Source organism: Parasteatoda tepidariorum, chromosome 11 (assembly GCF_982258835.1).
Source record: "Parasteatoda tepidariorum strain Cologne lab strain chromosome 11, Ptep-v5.0, whole genome shotgun sequence".
NCBI classification, from domain to species: Eukaryota; Metazoa; Arthropoda; class Arachnida; order Araneae; family Theridiidae; genus Parasteatoda; species Parasteatoda tepidariorum.
The window spans coordinates 13,773,409-13,796,439 of NC_141765.1; the positions used below are offsets into that span (position 1 = coordinate 13,773,409).

Below are 23,031 nucleotides of genomic sequence, written 5' to 3' on the forward strand. Positions count from 1 at the left end.
CATGTGTGTGATAAGAGATTTATGAGCCATCATAGTCACATTTTAAAAACATGAGGGTTTTTAAGATCATTTACATCATTACTGTAGAAAAGGATATCATAACACATAAATTTTTCTGATATCGTTCACGACTAAATGAGCACATATCAAACTGGATTTTAAAAACTTAGAAATCCATTGGTGTGTAACTCTCTAAAAAAAGTGGTTTGAAAGAAATAAAAAATGTGAATTCATTATGAAATTGGCATAAATTGAAGAAAAAAAAGTTATCAAATGACAGATTCAAAATTCACTAGTCCAAATGATATCCTATTAAAAACATCAGATTTTTAGAAAACTATGTAGAAATTAGTGATAGTAATTGCTGAAAAACCAAATAGATTTAGGATAAAATTAAAACATGTTCAATAAAATTGAATTTTAGTAAAATTATTAAAAAAAATATATGTGTTATTTGCAACAGTTGTGTAATTTTGTAAGAGGTTCGTTATTTCTGAATTTTCCTTCCAAATTCTTCGGGTTTCGCGGACACCTAAGTTGTGACCCAATTTATAAATTTGCTTGAAAAAGACCTAGCTATAATGAACCTCATTATGCATAATTGCAGATTCTTAGATAATAACCATGTATAATTGTAAAAACAAGAACTTAACACTTTGAAATAACACATGGATTATAATTATTTTGATATTTCTTTAAAAAAAATTTATTATGTTGTAATAAGTATTTTATTCTTTTGTAATGAGACATAATTGTTTTAAACTTGTCCCTACTAGTCATAATTCTGCTCATAAGTGGATTTAATTTTTGTCATCTAGTTTGATGTCATTATTTGCTATGCTTTAGCATGTCAGCAATAGTCCCGATGATTAAACGGATAAACTTTTGAAAGGATTGTTTTTTAAAGTATCTCGTGCTTTTATATTAATGTTTTCTCTAATATTAATATCTTTATCATTTAAGCTATCTCAACAATTTTGTCAGTGTTTTAAAGCAGGGGCAACTGATACTTAATCATATACCACAAGAACTATGTTTTCTTTCTTTTTTTTATTTTATAGAAAGTCAATGTTTAAAACTATTAAATGTTTCCTTCTTTCACTCATTCCTTCATTTATTTTAGAAAGCTAACTATAATAGCTATTACATACCTAAAATGTTTTATGTATGTTGCCTATAAAATTTTAATTTCTTTCAGTTTTGACATTTTAGTTATTGGTGGTGCAATAATTGGAACTTCTATTGAGAGTTTTATGGATGCAACTGGTAAATACTTTTTTCAACTTTGTTTCACTTATTTGAGTCACCATTTGTTTAAGTTAATGTATTCTAAAACTAAAAATTGTCAGGGAATTAAAAAAAAAAAAAAACTTCCATTGACAAGGAGCCAATGGAAAAATTTTAGTTTTATTGTAATTTTAGTGTAACATTTGTTTTCGGAGTGATTTTCTAGGAATAAAAAAAAAATTAAAATTTTGCTTGCTATATTGGAATAACATCCTAATGTAGGGGGTGCACAACCTTTTTTAGTGAAGGGTGAATTGAATGTAGAATTGCTTGCATCAAAATGTGATGACTCTAATGTGTGATTCAAAATTTTAGAAATTTTAAAAAAAAAAAGAAAAAAAAACGTTCAGAAACTCCTGCGGACCATAGGTTGTGCACCCCTACTCTAATGGTTGTTATTATGACATGGTATGGTGCCTATGGAGCTGCAAATGTTTCTTCATGTATCAGTTATAATGGAAGGGTCATACTAAAGAGCATAGATTGTATTTGAATTTTTTTAACAAGCGTTTGAATAACAAAAAGGGCATGTTAATGAGGTTCAAGAACATGCGAGATTAAAGGTGAATTTAACTTTTATTAACATTCTTACTTCGCTCATCATGGATGGGTATATTTGATAAAACCAATACTATTCTAATCTGCATTCATATGGTCATCAACATATCTGCTTTTTAGACACATGGATGATATGAGATAAAAGGCACATAGATATCAAATCAAAATTTTTGTGTTCTCAAAAAGCAATATCTAAAAATATATAGGCTTGTTTACTTCTCAAAAAATGACAGTCTAGATAACTGTCCAATTTATGAAGTCAACAATTTTACCTACCTTGAATCTATTATAAATGATAGAGTTCAAGGTATTGCTAACAGGTTGAACAAAGTACACAGGGCTTTCGCTATTCTAAATAAATTTTGGGCATGCAAAGCTGTATCAAATTAAGCAGAAATAAGAATATTTTACTGAAATATTAAATCAGTACTTTTATGTAGATCAGAACTTGGTTTCACTTTAAAACAAATACAAGTAAGTTACAAACTTTTATCAACAAGTGCATCAGGAGAATTTTTTACATGAAATGGGTCATAAAATATCTAACAATAAATTATTCTGAATCAGTACAGAAAAAAAACAAACAATTGAATTAGGAATCAGGGAATGAAAATGGTGATGGATAGGACACGCTATAAAAAAAACGGAAAAATTCAAAGTAAAATAGGTGCTGGATGGACAACCCAGGATGACTAAAAAAAGGGGTAGTCCTAAAATAATATGATGCAGAATTATTATAAATGAAATAAAGACTATGAATAAAACATGGAGAGAGATAAAGTGCTTGGCCACCTACAGGGTGAGATGGAGAGTCATGACAAAAAACCTATGCTTTTGGAGTGAAGTGGTATAAGTAAGTAAATATGACCTTATGGATTTTAAGTACAATCCACCTTCTTGAAGTTACCACTTTGTTACTCCATGTTAACCATGTTTTTTTTTTTTTCAATACATGTGTAATTTTTATATGATTTAATGATCATAATAAAACCAACCTTTCGACCGTTCTTCAGAGTTAAATATTGTTGCCGAAGGGTAATCAAGGTAATAAACAAGGTCAAGGTAATAAACAAGGTCATGGTAATAAAGGTATGTTGATTCAGAGAAAATATTTTTAATCTGATTTTGAAATTTAAAATAATATCTGCACTACTTAATTGGCACACTTTAACTAATCCTATCATACCACAAAATAGCATAATAGATGAAAATATAATCTTTAAATCAAAAGTTATTCATGTTGTAATGTTTTTTTTTTTAATATCTTGAGCACTATACTGTAAAATATAAAACAGTCAAATCATTACAATTTTGTATCGAGAGAAATAGTTTTAACCCTCTAAGCATTCCTATCTGTATAGGAAAATTTTCCCTAGTTTTTTTCCCTCGATAAAATTTTGAATTGGAAGAGTTACATGAAGTGATTTACTAAAATTAATTCATTTTATTTAGCTGATGAGAAAACACGAACGCTTGATATTTTGTTGGTCTTGAGAGTGCTCAGATTAGTGAAAATTATTGGAGGAATTCAACGGTAATAGTTTTATTTCCATTTTAAATGTTTATTTTTTGTATCAAAGCAAATGCATTTTTTTTGATGAATTATTTTTATCTGTTTACTAATTTTTATATTGTGTTCATTTTGATTGTTTCAATGTATTTTGCTTTGCTTTTTTTTTGTCTGCAACCTAATGATTATATTTATAAACTAAGTTGTATTGTTTGATAGTCGCTTATGTAAAAAATATGGCAATTGCAGAAATATGATTGCCTTTTTTAAACAAGCACAAACTAGTGTTGATGTCCCTAGCCATTTTCTATTACAAATCTATCCTCTGTGTTTTTCAAATGTTAAAAATCTGAATATTACTCTTATTTGGCATTCACAACAATTAACATTATTTTTGAAAAGTTTCAGAAATTTTTTTTTATTAATGTAATGTCTTCTGTATTTTATAAATATTCAAATTTGACTTCTTTCATACAATCACTACTAAATTATGTAAAACAAAGAAAGTGATTTAATAATTTGCACAATGTTAAATAGCTAGTAATTTTTAACTGTAACTGTATTAGCCCATCTTACCTGAATTACTGTCGTTGAATTAATCATCTGTTATACGTATAAATTTTTGAAAAATATTTCGAAATTTGAATCTTTATGAAACAAATAGATGTAAACCTCAGCTTGACAAACCAAACTATTATTTTTTAGAAAAACTAGCTGTGCACACCTAGTGAAATTGTTAGGATTTGCTGCTTTTTATATAAATTATTATAATCTCTGATTTAACGAAGATACTTTTCAAAAATTATTTATAGATGCAAAAATATGAAAAATTTATTTAGAGTTTCCTGTATTTTTTTTTATCTCTATAACTCATCTTGTATGTTTTCTGTAACTTTTTTCTATTGTTGTTATAACATAGGCAAATAATAATTTTTGTTGTATAATTTTTATTTTCCTTTTTTCAACTTTCTTTTAATCGTCAGTATGTGCTTTCAAGTGTTTATATATTGTTGAGACATTCGTCAAAATAATTTTTTCAAAGATATATTACTTTTCTAAACAATACGGAGATTAATTGAAAATTATGTTTTTTCAATTTATTCACTTTGAAAAGTGAATGAATCAATTGAATTTATGATAACTAACTTGTACTGTACTGTATGGTACTTTTATACGTGTTGCACTAGACCTTAATGGGCTATTGGTGACCTTCAGGGAAACATCCCTGAGGATAAGATAGCTATTTTGCTATCGATAGCTATTTTATTGTTAGAAATAATTTCCTTAAATTAATTTTGTTCTAGATTTCAAGTGATTGTTACCACCATACTCAATTTGGGTCCATCAATTCTAACTTATGGTGGAGTTTTGTTAGTAAGTAGTAATAGGTAGTTGAATATATGCTTATTAACAGTATAAGAAAGTGGTTTATGGCTTATTTATTGAAAATTTAAATTTCTTTATCTTTATAGGTTGTGTACTATGTATTTGCAATTATTGGAATGGAGCTGTTTCATAATAAAATAAACTATTATGGTTATGAAAACATCACAAATTCCAATCATCTCTACTGTGGAAATAATTTATTAAAGGGATCTGTTTTTTATCAAAGTCAATACTGCAGCAACAATTTCAACAACATTTTAAATACATTTGTAGTTTTATTTGAGCTTATGGTTGTCAATCAATGGCATAATATCCTTTAGTAATTTTTTAGTGTCTCACTTGATATACAGTTGTCTAGAGAGTTATATTTTTTATAAAAAGTTATATTTTATTAATATATCTATATTTTATAATATAATCGTTTTACTGATAGTTCTATTTATTATTAATACAAGATATAATTTTTTATAAGATTTTAAATAATTTTCACCTCATATAGAATTTTTGATTAATTGAAATGTTATCAGACAATTCACCCATGCTTTTTTTTAATATTTATTAGACTCAAATCCTTCATTTGAGACAATGAGGCAGATGAATCTGTTTTGGTATTGTAAAAATGTTCACAATCCATTTATCAAATTGATCCATTTATGGCTTAGTAGGAACAACTACAATCCTGCTTATAAAACTTCAAAATTCCACCAGAGCTTGTAATGACTAATTTATGTGAGACCTTTGTTTGATTTTTGAAAATTTTATATTGCAAAATTTATAAATTTTTTAAAATATTTCTTATTTGTGGATTGTTAAAATTTTATGACTTTGATATATGTTTATTTGATTTTTTTATAAGCCAGATATTAAAATGTCTTCCTTGTTTTAACTTATGGAAATCATACAGCTGTAATATGTAACTTATTACTGCCGAAAATAGAAATTTTTTATGATATTTTGAAATATTTAATGGTGTTAAATGACTGTAAAAATCTTTAAGCTTTTTTTCTGATTTGAAAAAAATCAAGATTTGTATATTGTGAAAATTTAAAATGACCTGTGATTTCTGGAAATTGTTTTTAAACTTAATCTTGCATTTATTAATCATTCACTGAACACAAGCTTAATAACAAAAACTTTGACTCTTTTTTATTTCCTCTGAATAATGCTGAAAACTTCAATCAAGTCAGACTTAAAAATAAAAGCTACCTTAGCAACCTAATGTTTGAATTTTTTAAAAAAAGTATGTAAAAATAATTTCTGAGTTTGAGACATTTTTAAATCTGTGAGTGCCGACGGAATTGTGAAATTGAATTAAAATTCACCTTATCTAGAACATTCCAAGAAACGAAACGTGCTGTAAAAACGAAATGTTTGCTTAAGAGCAGATAAATTGCCAAGATGCAAAACTGGCTGTGTAAAAAGTAGTTAAAATATTATGCCTCAAGTTTTACTCAAATTCAGCTTTCTGAACTGTAAAATGTTAACTCAGTTCAAAGAAAAATGAAGAGTTTGTGCCTCTGGTTTTCTTGGGTATTTTGTTTGGTTGATTCATTCAGTCTTTTATTGTAATTTAAATTGTTTGTCATAATCTGATATTTAAAGTAAAATTGCTTAGCCACAAGTTGAGAAAAAAATAAGAACTTTTTTTTTCTTGTCTGGTATATACATCAAATGAATTCATCTTTTAAATATACTATAAATTATGTCAGTTTCAATCATACTTGTCTCCTTAACTTTTTTTAATTATTACGAATGGATTTGTGCTTGTAACTAGTAAAGCAGCCAGAATTTATTTCTTTATTTTTCATCTCACATGTGTCATTATTGTTCTCAAGTAAGTAAAGTAGCATTTTTCTTATCATTGCAATTTATATTACTCTATGTAGGCAAAAGTCAGTAGGCACTTTCAATTTTTAAATTTTTTTATTTCTATAGAAATATTGGAAGGATTATATATAATTTTTAGGTCCCGTAATTATGAATTAATTAAAAATCTCAATTGATTTATTGAATTAAAGTGAACTCATTTTTTTTTTCAAACTCTGGATTTATTCAAAAACAAATGTTAACAAAGTCATTGAAAAAAATTGCAAACCTATATCAGATTGTTTGCTCAGAAAATGATATTTTTCTCATTTTTAAATTCAGTCTATGCTCGTTAATAAGGACCCCCTTGCTATTATACTGCTACCCTTCCATTTTAGTGACCAATAGAAGTCTTGTTTGATATTCTATAGATGCAATATCATTTAATACCTATCAGAAAATTTTAACTGATTTGTTCATCCCAATATTGCGACCAATATTTTATTTTTTTTTTAATTTCAAGGAAACTACTCCAAAAAAGATGTTAAACATTTCCGTGCTTTCGAAACAAAACTTTTTCCTATGAGCCAATGGATAGAGTAAACCTGGAGTAAATAGCTCAAATCCCAATTTCTTTTCATGTTACTGCTTAATAAATGAGAAACATTTTGAATTCTCTATAAATGTAGAAAGAATGGGATTCATATTCTTAATCTAGGTTGTTCTAAATATAATCTGTAATTTAAAAAAAAATAGTGAAATACCAAATATTTTTCATTGATGTAAATTAAAATTGTATATTGCGTTCTCATGAGGAAATTGGAGTCAAGGAAAAATTGTATACATTCATAACCCTTGTAAAATTCCTTTCAACAGGTTGTTGAAATTCATTGATCATATTTTTATTGTTTAAAAATTATATTCACTATTTTTGTGATGTTTTATTTTGATGTTATAACAAGTGGTATTCAGATTCTTCTTGATTTTATTTTTGCTTGGATTTTGTAGTTCTATGGACATATGATTAGTGAAAACTGTTCATGCCTAGAACACTAAAAGCTTAGAAAAGAAATTTAAAATTTTCAAGGAAGTATATAGAAGAATATTATCAAAATCACAATTTACTGAAATACTGAAGATCTTGAAAGCCACTTAGTTAATTCTCCTCCCCATTAATTAAATACACCTTAGGGAATTACATCAAAATTTAGTTTTTTTGCACTTAATTTTTTTTCTTTAATAGAATTTTATAAACCCTGGATGTTTCAAAACTGAAAAGTGTTGTATACTGAGGTGTAGGGAATGTGATAAGTGAACATTTCAGTTATACTTTTTGTGATGATGCAGATTAAAATAAATAATCTTTTATATGTGCTAAAATTTTATCTGGAAAGAAAATCCGCATTTTCTGTTTGACTTCATTCCTAGGCATTTCTCTATAATTTTCCATCAATTTTTTATGCCTTAATAAATGAATGGTTTAATTTTCAGTTTACCTTAGACTCTTTCTTATTTCGTCTAAAAGTTTTCAATTAAGTATTATTCACAAAGAAAAATATTAGGTTCTTTTATTTTTAAAAAAAGTAATGTTTTCTTTAACGGAGTATAAGACTTTTGAGGTTGCATTTTTCTGACAAATTCTTTTAATATATCAATTGTAATATTTTACTATGGGTAAATTAGGTAGGGCATTTTGCATTCAGTTGAGAGAAAAAATATCTCTTTAAAAACAAGGACACAATTTTTTTTTGTTTTTTAAAAGTTTATTTCATTAGTTTTTTTAAATGGGTGAACTTTTGATTTCTGCTTTTGGTGTTAAATTTTTTTTTATTGATTTGTAGCTAGGATATTGCAATAACCCTCCAAGTGTTGAGCTGCTTTGCAAAATAGTGGCACTAGCTTTCCATTAAATAACATTGGGAAAACCTGCTTTTAGATGCGAGAAAGCTGTGGCTGTTAGTTATAGGAAATCTGAGACTAACACTCAAGAGATTTAAGATTTAAGTTAAATTTGCACGTAATGAAGAAACTAAAATTTTCAATTTTCTGTAAATGCACCGTAAACCAATGGTGTTTTCAGTCTGTTTCATTTAGTTAAAGCACATTGCTCAAAGCTACTTTGTCACCAGTGTGTTTTAAAAATGAAGTATTATTTTTAAAGTATGTGCACTTTTTTATGATTTTTATCATTGCATTATGGGCATCGTAGGTGCTTAATTTTTGAGGGGGACAAAATTAAAATATGCAGTCAAACTATAAATTTCACTCCTAACAAAATTTTTTACATCTATAAAAAAATTAATGTTCTTGTTTTTACCTTCAATGAATTTAAATGGATAATGATTGATAAAGATTTTCTCTGTAAGAAATATCGAAGAGAACTATAGATTTCTAATTATTGAGAGGGACATATACTCACCATCTCCTCCCCTGCCAACGGCGCCCATGCACTACTTATTCCTTCATCATGAGTTTTTATTTATGTTGAACACTAATTTTTGCCCTATTTTTTCAATTAGCTCTTCCGCTTTGAGTAAGTATGAAAAATTGTTTTTTAACTTTATGCCCTATGATTATTATTTAACTTTATGTCTTATAGGTATGTTTTTCCTATCTATTTTAGTATTTTTGTTTTACTTATACCTTGTTACTAGTTTAACGTTTTAATTCTTAGAACCACATTTTTTAAAAATAGCATGCAACCATTATTGCTGTTTCATTTCTGACTTATCACATTAAGCTCATTTAGATTTAATTAGTTTTTTTTAAAATTTCTCTCAGTAATTATAAATAATTTATAGAATTGACTATTTAGAACAATTAAGTCTGAAATAAAACAGTCGGAAAAAACAGAACAGTCGGAAGTGAGCATATTTCTGCTAACTTCGACAAACAGTTTTAAAAGGAAAACAAAATTATTTTCAAAAGAAATTTTTTAAATTTTTTTTTAACCATGCATTAATTTACAAAGTGCAAAAAAAAGCCTGAATAATTTTTTATTTAATAACTGGATTTTCACATAGTAGCAAGGAGGAAAGGCTTCAGCGAAAGAGCGGAAATTCAGCCATCGATGTTTGATGCGGGGTTTTCCTCCTTGGTGTGATGTGTATTGAATTTGTGCGTCCTCATATTATAGTTCTCTCAACTCCATTAGCTGTTTCAATGTTTGTCCATGCACATATTTGTTTTTAGTTTACCTGTGTCCTTTTCACATGGTGCACCGTAAGATAAATGTATTTTAACGATTGAAGTCATTTTGATAGACGAACATAAAGTGTGTAAGATTGATGCTGCTGGAAAAAAATAAATTCAAGTTTGATTGGTTAAATAAAAATCAGAGTTACTAAAAATGTAACGTAACTATCAGAGGTTAGAGGTGAAAGTTAGTGACTGTTTTAATTTAAAATGATGATTATTAAGCTTTATATATTGCCTAATTTTCTTTAATATAGTAGTGATCAAAGACTTTTAAAATTACATTTTGGAAAAATTTAAATTTCAACTTTCTAAATGCTTCTGAAGCTTTTACTATAAAATAAAAGTCTCACGGCAAAGTTAGAAGTTATGTTTTTGTATATCTTATTGATATCACAGAATAAGATAGAACTCTCTCCGCCACCTCCTAGTGTCTGTGTTGTCAAAGTTCACCTTTTTTTATTTTTGTCCACTTTCATGTCTGTACTAGGATTCAAACTTAATGGTTTGAGGGGATGACCTCATATGTTCTAATTAGTGAGAGCAGACAATATTTTAAGCTATAAAATCAGACACAAATATATACTTTCTCTGAATAAGTGTACTTCTTTTGACGAATTGGAACTTCTTACCCTTAAAATATAGGGGGTTACCGTGATCTGGGAAATATAGTTCCAATAGTTTGGTTAGGAGAGCAATCCAAAGTTGAATGTTAATTGTACTTTTTGCATATTTTGCTATATTTTTTGAAGCAAATTAAATTATTTTTGAACACAATCAAAAATTTTATTTAGCCAAAGATAATTGTATGTAAAAAATTATTTGCTATAGTTTTTCATTTTTATTTTATTTAATAATAGTCAAAAAGTTTTGAGGTGTGAGGTATACAACATTTTGCATGATTTTAAAGAATGGATTTTTTTTTTGACTGGCAAAATACAGAATTTTAGCTATATCGGTCAAATAGTTCCTGAGAAATCTAATTTTAAATATACAACTTTTTTAAAATTCAATTACTTAGGTACCATTTGACAGATTTCTTTTAAATTAAATATTTTGTCTTATAAAATTATGTTTTTTAAAATGATGTGGAAAATGGTATACTTTACTATTCAAAATTTTAGCTACTAGTATTATAAAAGAAAAATTTTAAACAATTATAATTATTAAAAAATATATTTGGCAAAATTTTCTTTGCAGAAACAAATTTTATGATTGAGAGCAAACATTTTTCAATTCTCTTAAAACATTCTCAAGATATAGTGAAATATGTAAAAGTAAAATTAGCATTTAAGGGGTCCAAATTTTGAACTGCTCTCCTGACCTAACTATGGGGAACATATTTTCCTGATAGCGGATACCCCCTATTATTTTGGGGGTCAGAAATCATAATCGGTCAACAACAAAAAAAGTATTTTTATTCAGAGAAAATGTGTTTTGGTGTCTCCGATTTCATAATTTAAAACATATGTACAAATTAATTAGCATATTTAAAGTCACCCCCATGAACCATTAAGTTTGAGTTCTAGTATGCGAAAATCCAAAGATCATGGATCAAAAGTTATTCAGAGACTTTCTTTTTTTTCTCCAGTACACTGTATACATACAAAAATATTTTTCCTTAAGTATACTTTGATATTAGTTCTGAAAAAGAAAAATCCAATGCATATTGAAGTGGCAAAAGAAGACTTGCACAAACTCACTTTTTTAAAAAGATAATTCCCACCTATAATGATTATAGCAATTTTTTCACTAATTTTGATTGCATGAAATATTTTCTGGTAGTTGCTTATTCTGCATAGCATTAGCTTTAGTTTTTACGTGCACATATATGTCTATGTGTAACTATTTTTATTTAATATAAATAGATTTTGAATTTTCATTCTTACAAATGTATTAAAGTATGTAGTAAAGGTCTACCCTAGAAAAAAACCATCTATTAATCAGCTTTTGCATATTAATTATATTTTGTTATTTAATTTATTTTCTAATTTTTATAATTAATTTTTAACCTATCAAGTTTCTAATCTTGCATTTTATCAAGAAATTTCTATATTTCCTAACATTTGTATAATATTTCAACATTTAAAAAAATAACAATGTTCTTTGTTTTTATCTTTCAAACTGTTTTCTATATTTATAGATACGTATACAGTGTCGGCGGAAGACGCTTTTGCTCCCTGGGCGATGTTAAAAACAGGGCTCTTCAAACTCAATTTTAGAAGAAAAGAAAATTTCAGAAAAAATAAAAACTTTAATTATTTTGCCGGTGTTGTCATAGAGCAATTTTTTTGTTGTTTTTATTCTACATCTTTTTTTTCTAATATCAACCCTAAATGCTCATTTTGGACACATGAACATAGTAAACAATTCCTTCAAGGTTAAAAAAGAAAGTTGTTAGTTTAATTAATGAAAATATCACCTCAAATATTCTAGAATAAACATCTATTGCAGGTAATATTTTTATTGATCATAATCTTATGACATATAAATATATAAGCATAAACATTAAAATTTATTTTTTTGTGCTATAGCAGTGGTAAACAAACAGTTTTATAGACACTTCAAAATAAATTATTTTTGAGGTCTCATTTTTGATAGAATTTATTGTTTTTGGTATTCAGTATGTTGTCACTTTGTTAAAAAGTATTTTAAAGAATGAAAAATTGTTGCCATCAACTGTTGTCAGACAATTTATAGATTTATAAAATTTTTTTTGCATTTATAAACTCGTTCACTTATTCGACTATTCAGTAAAATGCTCTCAAATGACTCGTCATAAACAAATTCACAGTATTTATTGCTTACTCGCTGTTAATGCACCTAATTACTGATCCATTAATTGTTTCTTTACATTCCTTTTTATCTTTTTCTTTCTGATTAACCCAGATTTCTCGAAACTTCCGCTGTGATTTGATTGAAAAACTTAAATTGGAAACGGAATCAGTATTTTTAACATTATTAATATTTATATCAACAATTTCACATTATCATAAGAGTATATTTGACTCACAGGTTCACATGTAGTACATATCTAAGACCCAAATCTTACACTTAATTGAACACTGTTTTTTGTTATAAAATTAATTCCTATTCTTTCATATTTGAGCAAAAAACAATGATACATTTAATAGTTTTAAATATACAAGAAAAATTTTTTAAAATGTATTCAAATGGGGAAAATTATTTTTCAATAAAGAAATCCAACAGAAAAGACTAAATATTGTAAAATAATAAATGACACATTGAGACATAGCTTTAATAAAAACTCATTCTGTAATTTTTTATCTTTGATTAAAATCTAAATTAAAGTAATAAATAAAAAAATTCGTTTGTGAACCGAAATTCCAAGGTGATGTTTATTTTTAAAAATTTCTCCTGTTTTCATAAAATTCACAAGACATAACACGCTAAATTAAAAGAATGAATGAACAGTTCATATGGTCATTCTCTAAATGCTTTCCTCCCAGTTTCTGTCTGGCATTTATTATTTGCGAATATTGTGTGAAACTTGCAGCCCACCTTCACCCCTTGGAAAATGTAGAGCTCTTTCTATTCAATATCAAACAAGTAGCTTTTCTGGCGCACCTTGTTTTTTCCTTCTTGAGTAAAGCTTTAACCATATACAAAGTTATTGTAAGAATATATAATTTAAAAAAATAAAAACCTATAAATATATTTTTCAGGCAAACAATATAAACAAAAAGAGAAAAAAATTAAACTTTGACAGCATTAAATCTCGTTCAGCGCTCCGGGCGAACGCCCGCCTCTTCCACCGGCCATATATATATGTAATATACACTCACTTACATGCATGCATTCAAATAAAATCCTATTTTCCGAATCTTCAAGATTTAGTTTGGAAAATAGATTTTTCTGAATAATTAGTCTTCAAGGTAAACTTAGATATAAACATGTTAAACAAGAAAAAAATTAAAATCTTTCTTTTCTTTAATAATGTTATTTTGTAGTTTATATGGCATTTAATCTACTAAACTTTGTGCTGTAGCTAGTAAAAAGTTGTGACATCTGAATTAAATATTGTATTATACGTATATAAAACAATGTATACTTGTTGTGTGTTATAAGTATATGAAACTTCAGTTATACCAGACTTTTAAAATTTAAAGCAGTTTCTTAAGAGAGTAAATTTCTATTAGCATTATCATTGATTTACTATCACTATTTAGAAAGTTTAAAGCTTGAGGAAACCCTGTATATGTGGTTACCTACGTTAGGAAGCGAATGGGGCAAGGAAAGGGTATTGAAAAATACGGTATATTTTAATTTAAAAGATTTCAATTTAGTGGAGTTCTTGTGAAATAAAATTGTTTGAATAATGAAAGTTTATTTCTTCGAAACTATTTAACTGACTTATTCAATATTGAATGTTTTCTTAAGTTACATACCTTAAAATTATGCATATTAAAAACGCTTAAAAATTAAATTATAAAGAGCTAAAAATAATTAATCTAATATTTATTTATAATATAATGATGTAATAATATAAGTTATACATAATAATTATTTTGACTTCAGTTTGCATAAAATTATGTTTTGATAAAAGAGTTATTGAATTCTGTGCAAAACGTTTTTGATTGCCATCAATAGTTCTAGAAATATTGTAATAAGTAAATTTAACATTAAGGGACTCAAACTTTTGACCTTACACAATTGAGACCATATTTTTTTGATTATAAATCCCTCAGAAAGAACGAAATGCTTTTTAGGAAAAAATATATGTGAGCACAAATTAAATAGCCTATTTAAGGTCTATCCCTGGAATCAATGAAATAGTGTTTGAGTATACTACAATCTTATTAATAAAATGCTCACATTAACCATTTATAATTTCGTTCACTGTAAAAAGGTTGCAATTTTGTAATGCTTAGGGTTGAGATTGGTTAATGTTGGTTCATCTGCTTAGTCTGGAATTAATTTGTGTATCGAACTGATTCAAAAGATTAATACACCATAGTTGGTAATTAATGTTTGATACAATCTCGATTTTGCTTGGATCTAACAATCATAATGATTTTCTATATTATTGTATTTTCATGTTGTCATGTGATATTTTAATAATTTTTCTGTTAACACTGCAAAAATGAAAAAATTATTTCAAAGAATTATTTTTTGAATGTTTTATTTCTCTATTGTTTTTACATAAAAAACTTTCTAAATATTTTGACAAAAATTTCTAACTCTTTGTTTCATATCTTTGATTTTTTTGAATGATTTTTAAAAGTAATTTATAAGAATAAATTTAATTTATTTCTCCAAATTGTTTTTCTTGGCCTAAAATATTTGTTCTATTTAAAACTCATTAATTTTGCAAAATACAGTAAAAAATCTTTATAATGCAATCCTTGGAGCTTTGTGTTTTATGAAATTTTGTGTTAACAACATGTAATTCTTGTTTGATAGAAATTAGTAAGCAAACACATAATCTTCATAAATCAAAAGTTTAATCTGTTTATTATACTTTTAGAAATTTGTTCACCTAGTGTATTTCTTTAAATCTCGCATCAACATAATTATTAGTATAAATTTATTTTGCTACTAAATTATGTAAGCTATTTAAATCTTTAAATGCTATATTTATGACATTTTTCTCTTTTAGTATTTTCACTGCATTTGTTCTTGAAGCATTTATTTTAGAATACTCATTTTGTAAAAGCAAGTTGGAAAGTGATATGGAAAAGAAGATTATAGAAATGGGTCTCCAACTTGGAAGGTACCTTCAATCTGTCTCATATTTAATTAGGTTGTAATGTTTCATTAAATGTCATTATTTCATTAAATGTCTATTTATTTCAGACGAACAGTAAAATCTGCAAAGAGTACTGATAAAGAGGATTTAGTCATAGATTCAGAGGATATAGTTGAATCCGTTGAGGAGGAGCGAAAGACATCTCTCTATCCGGATTTATCTGAGGAAACTGGAATAAGATTCCATCTTTCAAAAAGTATGTTTAATAATTATTTGAATAATTAATGTTAAATAATTATTTGAATTGCAGAAATATTTTGTTTTAAAATTAAACTCTGTGAAAGTTAGCTTATTGATTAATAAAATGATTGATTTTACACTGTAATTTTTTTCTCCTTAGAACAGTACAATTGCCCCCCCCCCAAAAAAAATATATATAACAGTAAAAATGGAGGAAAAGTAATTTTTTATTAATCTGTTTATACTTGAGTTCACATATCTGGATCATTTTCAAAGAAGTGAAATTATTAACTGTAGATAGTAAAGTGAAGTAATAGAAAAAACTAAAATTGAGTAATACTAATACAATAATACTCTACATATCTGTGTGTTTGTTTACTGCATATATGTTTGGTAATTCCCTTTGATCTAGAATTCTAAAAATTCAGTTTTTCGAGAACACACTATACGTCTTTATTGCTTTCTTCAATGAATTTAATTTGTCCTGAAATTTTTTTTTCTAAACTTGTTTTATTTCTGTATGTCAAAGGAAAAAGACACCATGTCCATTTGTTTCTAAAATTGAATAAATACCATGTCTATTTGTTTCTAAAATTGAGTTAATAGTCAGTATTGTTTGTTTCTCACTCTATCTTGTATAGGACACTATGCCCTGACATAAAATCGCGAAGTTAGGCATTTTGAAAAAAGCACTTTGTACAACTTCTTAAAGAGGTAAAAGATAATAAAATCTGCTCTCCTCAAAAGTATCATTTTTGTGATATAGTATCTTTTACCTTTAAAGTAGATATTTAAAATTATGTTTTACTGAATATTGTGTGTAATTAGTTTTTAATTTATCCATTTTTACTTTGTCCCTTATCTGGATCATTCTCAAGAAGATGTAATTAAGGTGAAGTAGAAGAAAAAGTTAAAATTGAGGAACATAAATGCAGTGTTACTTTATGTGTGTTCGTTACTTATATGTTCAGTAATTCATTTTAGTCAAATATTCTGAAATTAAATATTAATAACAATCGTAATGTAGTTTGTTTATCCAACTAAGTCTTATGTATAAACTTCGTAATGAAATTTGTATAAACGATCAATTGACAACTGAGTCCATGCATAGTGAAAATCAGTTCATTATTAGAGTACATTTTTTCACATAATTACCAAAACTGAGCATTAAATGCAATTGTTTTGGCAAGAGTGATTAATTTATAAGAAGTGCTATAATAATTTAGAAATAAAGAAGGATTAATACTATTAATTTTACAATTGCTGTAAATTTGTTACAGTTGTGAAATACAATGCCACAAGAAATGTCTTGAATGTTCTATGCCAGAAATGAAAATGGCATAAAATTTCAATAAGAAAAAAAATTCTATTTTCGAAATAAAAAATGTTTGATCTGTTTATTTTCTTGATTTTCAAGAAGTATTTCCTCATTGCATTGTTTTCACAAATTTAAAAAGTTTAAAAATTTGAAAATTAGTAAATTAAATTTAATTTTTATATATGTAAAAAAAGATTCTCATGACATAAATTTCTTAATGTATTTTTTTTTTTTTTAATATTCAAAATTAGTACCTGTTTCTATTTACCTCTTTTTAGTCAGATAGTATAAAAATTATAAGACTTTACTTCAAGTTTAAGACACTTCAACTTTGTTTTCTCAATCACCTGTAATAAGGAAGCAATTTAACGATTAAGTTGTAACTTTAAAAGCAGATTTTTGAAGGACCCTCGTATTTTTATCTTTAAGATTTTATTTTATCTGACTATAATGCACTTTTTTCTCTAGGTAAAAATGTAGAAAACTTGCTTCAAAGAATGTTTGAAAATGAACTTGATGTAAATGATATAGGACCGGACGAAATGTAGAAGATACTCTTTATTTATAATTATCTCTATATACTTGCTTAGCCAATTCACAACACAAGCTCAAGTATCTAATTAGAGATAAACAAAAGCTGTATGAATCAGTGTTCTATATATGATCTAATAGCAAATTCCAAAGCAATTATAGTCAGATATTTCAGAATAAACATGTATCTAGGGACAATATTCTGAAAAGCGATTGTAAAGTTCGCAGCATCGGCGTATAAACTTTGTAGTATATTTTTAAATCTTTGAAAGAAATTAATGAACCAATATTTTGGGATAAAAATTATGTTTGCTAACTGTTTCTGGATAGTCATTTATGTTAACTGAAGTTCATTGATGATAGTTGAACCAATCATTAAAATTGATCATGGAAGTAAGATCTTTATTTAGAAAAGCAACAGCATTTTCACCCATATTATTTCTCTTTGAGAGCCATTATTTTGTAATTCAACATTTTAGATTTAAGTTTCAAGCACATATTTCATGAAGAGGTTGATTAATCTACATTTCAATCTGTAATAATACACCAGACAGTTAATAAACTAATGCTGAGGAATACCCTTGCTAAGTTTTTCTACAATGATATATACCAATAACTTGGTATTCTTGTACCTGGAAACATCATTTTACTGTTAGAATTGCCACGAATTACTTTTAAGTGTGGCTAATCATTGTATGAAGTGCTAATAAATACAGACTTTTTAGATTTGCAAGCATTCAATTTTACTTTAGAAAATGCATGTCTAAATGAACTTTTATTTTGACAGTTTATACCCACATATACAAGACATTCTGTAATCACTAGTACTAAAATGTTGTTTTTATGAATTCTAATTTTTTACAAATTATTGCTTGTTTCAAAACTCAGTATAGAAAAAATCGATAAGTGTTGCATGAGAAGTATTTTTCACTTGGGAAATTAAATTTCAGAACATTAATAAAAAATTTCAATTTCAGGAAGAGCATAAAACCGTTAACCAAATTAACATAAATAAAATTCTACCAAATTTTATTTCAAATGTCTGTTTTTCTTTCTGCTTTGCTTTCTAATTTTCTGCATTGGTTCATTTTAAATGTTACTGTTGTGATATATAGATATATATTCTTGTATAAAATGAGCAAATCAACATAATCTTGCACATTCAATTCTTTTTAAATATTTTATCGAGATTGTAAACGTAGAAATTTTTTTTATCAATTTTGTCATAAGAATTAAAGTAATTTTCTTAATATAATTTATTCAACACATCTTACACATATAATCATTCATTATAATATGTAATTTATTCAAACATGCTATGAACATAAAATTCTGAAATTTTTTTGCAGTGGTTTTTTTTAATTTAAAAATGTATCAAAATTGTAGTTGTTAGGAAAATTGACTCTTACTATTCTGCAGCGTGTTAAGATTTGAACAAAAGGACCAGGTTAGCTTTTTCCTTTACACAATATATTAATTACTATTTTATGAAATTGTTAAATAAAAAAAATTTTCTTTTATAAACCTTAAAAAGCTTACAGCTGCCTCTCTGTTGATGATTCACCTTTTCCATTAAAACATATTTGCTGGCTTAAATTATTCTGAGATTTATATATTTGCTTTGAAGATCAATTAAAGCATTATCCCCTAGTGACAAAAATGAACTTATTTTCTTCAGATAGCAGAAAATTTTGTTTTGTTAATGTTGTTGCACATCAGTATAGATAAGTAAAACTATCGTTCATCCCTTTCTGATAAAAAATTGTATTATTAATGTTTCCAGCTCTGAAAACCAAAAAATATTTCCAATAATTTGAAGATTATAATTTGAAGTCCTCTCAATATCAAGCTAGCTGTAGGAAGTTTTCATTGATTTTCTCTCCCTTTTATGCAAATACATTAGGTTTTACTCACAAAAGTAATACTGTCCAAATATTTAATCTCTAGTCTTTTGGGTTGGTTTCAAACATTATGAAGTTAAGAGTTGAAAGCTACGCAAATGATTTTCTTTCCAAAGCATCAAAATCCAGTGATATGATCAAAAATTATTTAGCAGTGGTTTCTTTTTTTTTTTTGCTGACTATATTAGTGATTTTACACTTTATTTACATTCCATGTTTGTTTGTTTCATCGATATATAAAAATTTTCAGAATATATTCTATATATATATATAATCTTTTTTATTTTATGACTTTTTGTTCCATGTCTAATTTATACTGATGTAGAAGATATATTTTCTAAAATTGATAAAAAATATTTGTCTATATATTCTATGAATTTTTTAAAATATCTGTTATTAAAACTATTTTTCTATAAAGTTTAGAATGTTGGTTCTGAAATTGTAATTACTTTATTCATATGTGTTACTTGCAAATAGTTTTATATTCACTATATATATCTTTATTATTTTATGACTTCTTGTTCAATGTCTAATTTATACTGATGTAGAAGATATATTTTCTAAAAAATTTTGTCTATTTATTTTATGAATTTTTTAAAATACCTGTTTTTAAAACTATTTTTCTATAAAGTTTAGAATGTTGGTTCTGAAATTGTAATTACTTTATTCATATGTGTTACTTGCAAATTGTTTTATATTCTCTATATTTATACATCTTGTACTTATGAGTTTCTTATACACTAGTAGAAGAGTATTGATAATTTGTGAAATAAATATTTTTTATTGATTTGATAGTCTTCACATAAATTTAGCTCCTTGTTAATGCACCAATAATGTAAAAATAATCATATCAAAATCGTAGAGTGAGTTATCAGATAAACAAAAGTGGTCAGTTTAAACTTTGGTTCTGCTGTTTAGGTACAATTGGTTTGCATGCATCTCTAAACAGGTTTCATATTCTAAACATAGTATTGATGAAGTTCAGTATGACTTTGTTATTAAATGTATCAGCACTGAAATCTCACATGTATAAAATAATTTTGTCCAATTAGATGAAAAGAAACAGCTGTCACAGTTTGGAAATATCATGAGAGGATTTATTAACATTATATATAAAGATTAGAAAGCTGATATTAAAAGTATTTAAATGAGTACAACAATGTTTATGAAAAATATTTTTCCAAAAAGGTTATAATAAACAAGTTTGCATGAAAAAAAAACTTTTTCGAAAACCAGAATATAAATAATGCAAGTGTTAACTTTTTCTTTTTAAACTTTGTCACTATCTCCCCCAAAATTCACTTGTCTCATTATTTAAAACAGTTAGTGATGATTTTAATCTGTTTATAGTCTTAGTCAAAAAGGTGTAAAAACAAACATTCTTCAATTGGAAATTTAAGAATCTTAGTTAAGATATTTAAATCAAGAATTTCTAGTTAAGAGATTAAAAATCTTCATAATTAGGTTAAATCAATTCTCTCTAAAAAAAGGTAAGACCATAAAAGTATGCAAGTTAAATAGAAAAATGTATGTTTCTTAATGAAAAGTTTTTATTTGCAGGGGTTTAAATTTTTTTATTTTTATATAATCATAACAAATTGGATATTTTATTTACAGAATGAAAAAAAAACAATAATTTTAATTCTACATGGATAATTTAGTTTTGCTTATTTATATATTAAATTTTAAATTCATTTATACTGCAAATTAATGAATAAGAGTATCATACATTTTGTGCTCATTTTATTCCTAATTTTTTTAATAGGGACTAAATGATTATCTATTACTTTTTATTTAATACATGTATTTTAATTAATAAGCTTTATTTTTTAAAATTTATATCGTTTCTGTATTAACTATAGTGACCACGGAAGTGTTTCTAGAGTGAGGGAGCTATATATATAGCAGACCCACTCTAAGAACTTCAAGTTTTTAGCCAAATATCAAAAGTAGGTTTGAGGGTCGTTTCACCGAAAATACCGCCTTAGGTGTTTACCCCATCTCAACAGTTTGAAAAGAACACATGGAGCAGGTATACTCACATAGAAAATAACTAAAAGGGTTAGCTTGATAAGTTAAAGGTTGATCTTTGGCATGATAATATGTCATCAAAAATTTGGCCAATATTATAATTGAAAAAGCATACCTTACTTCTTTCATATGGATAAGGTGCATATGCTTCATAAGAAATTAAATAAGAACTAGAATGCTCTAATAGTGACTGATATCGATGTCTATATGAACTTGTTTAAGAAAAATTACTTGTAAGTTGCAAGCGATGCATTTCGCATTAATGGGTGTCTTAATATATCGCATATAGTTCTTTTATCGATTCATTATTGTCAATCGTTTAATTTCTTAGTGGAGACGTTTTATTTTATGTCCTTAAAGAAAAGGTGGGTTTTCATTTTTGTGGAAATTTATGATTTACCTATTTGAGAAAAACTGAGGCACTTCCTACTGCGATGTTCCAAATATTAGAAGTTTTATTACAATTATTTGACAGGATGTCAATGATTTGAATCAAACTATTAAAAATGACGATTTATATCACGTCATTTGTTTATAAAATCATTCATTCAAATCAGAGAAGAAAAAAAAGACTGAGTACTGAGAGCAAAAATAAAATTTTCATCTAAGCATTATTAAATATACTGATTAATAACTTTAATAAAGATAGTAATTCAAAACGAAATAAACAAACAATTTTATGGAGGAATGCAGAGAACAAATGTTATGTGCCTTTTATTATTTACCTTTATGTTATGTGCCTTTATGTATTTACCTTGAGAATGCATTCATATAAAGATTTTTTTCCCTGCCAATAAAATATCCGCATTTTAGAATTTAAAATTTATATTAGTGCTACCAGTTTAATTAAAAGAATTTTAACTTATGCTCTTAAAAAATATTTTATAATGTGTGCAATTTTTATAACCTTTAATTAAATTTATGCAGAAACGGCATAATAACAGTGAATAAATTTTTCTTTTTTAATTATTTATAAATTACACAATTATATACATTTAAACTTAAATAGGTACAAATTATGTTACCTAAAATAACTTTGGAAAAATTTAAAACATTCAATATTTGATATCCATTCAATAATTAAACTTATGAGAGAAAATAAAGATTTCATAATTTTAATGAAATAAACAGGATAACAATAAAAAAATAACTACCTAATTTGGTTTCTTTATAAAATCCTTTTTCAACATCCTGTTATATTGTGAAAAGTAATTTAAAATTAGTCTACTTTGGCCCGTAGTCGACCAATAGCGAAGTTATTTTATTTTGTTATATTTCTTCTCTATTACTTACAGATTACTCATCTAGTATGCTTAGAATTGGTGTAAATGTTTCTTTTTCTTTGGGGTTAGAAAAGGGAAAACCTGTGGTAGTGTAGCCTTCAAATATTTTGCAATCATAGCAAATTGGCAACCTGCTGTTTGCTCATTTGTTACTTCCTGTTAACGATATGATAAATTTAAAGTATGGTTGAAAGACAATAAGATTGCTGCTCTTCAAGATCTTTCACAGAATTGAAATATGAAGAATTAAGATAAATGGAATCCTTCATTACTGT

At 26.3% G+C, this 23,031-nt stretch overlaps 1 protein-coding gene across 6 annotated transcripts in view; it reads left to right on the forward strand.

Moving 5' to 3' along the window:
• LOC107440072 (two pore channel protein 1) overlaps nucleotides 1-20,229 on the forward strand; it is a 62,085-nt gene extending 41,856 nt beyond the window's left edge. For 3 of the 6 annotated variants that reach the window (XM_087155441.1, XM_087155440.1, XM_087155443.1), the window contains 8 exons: nucleotides 1,199-1,266; nucleotides 3,298-3,379; nucleotides 4,660-4,729; nucleotides 4,828-5,049; nucleotides 6,484-6,575; nucleotides 15,363-15,476; nucleotides 15,560-15,708; nucleotides 17,479-20,229. In XM_087155441.1, coding sequence (XP_087011567.1) covers nucleotides 1,199-1,266; nucleotides 3,298-3,379; nucleotides 4,660-4,729; nucleotides 4,828-5,049; nucleotides 6,484-6,575; nucleotides 15,363-15,476; nucleotides 15,560-15,708; nucleotides 17,479-17,558 — 877 coding nt within the window. In that variant the 3' untranslated portion in view covers nucleotides 17,559-20,229. Of the gene's footprint in view, nucleotides 1-1,198; nucleotides 1,267-3,297; nucleotides 3,380-4,659; nucleotides 4,730-4,827; nucleotides 5,051-6,483; nucleotides 6,576-11,885; nucleotides 12,010-15,362; nucleotides 15,477-15,559; nucleotides 15,709-17,478 lie in introns of those variants that run through there. The other 3 variants (XR_011638263.2, XR_011638264.2, XM_087155442.1) reach the window with 3 other exon arrangements.
• The last annotated feature ends 2,802 nt before the right edge of the window (nucleotides 20,230-23,031 follow it).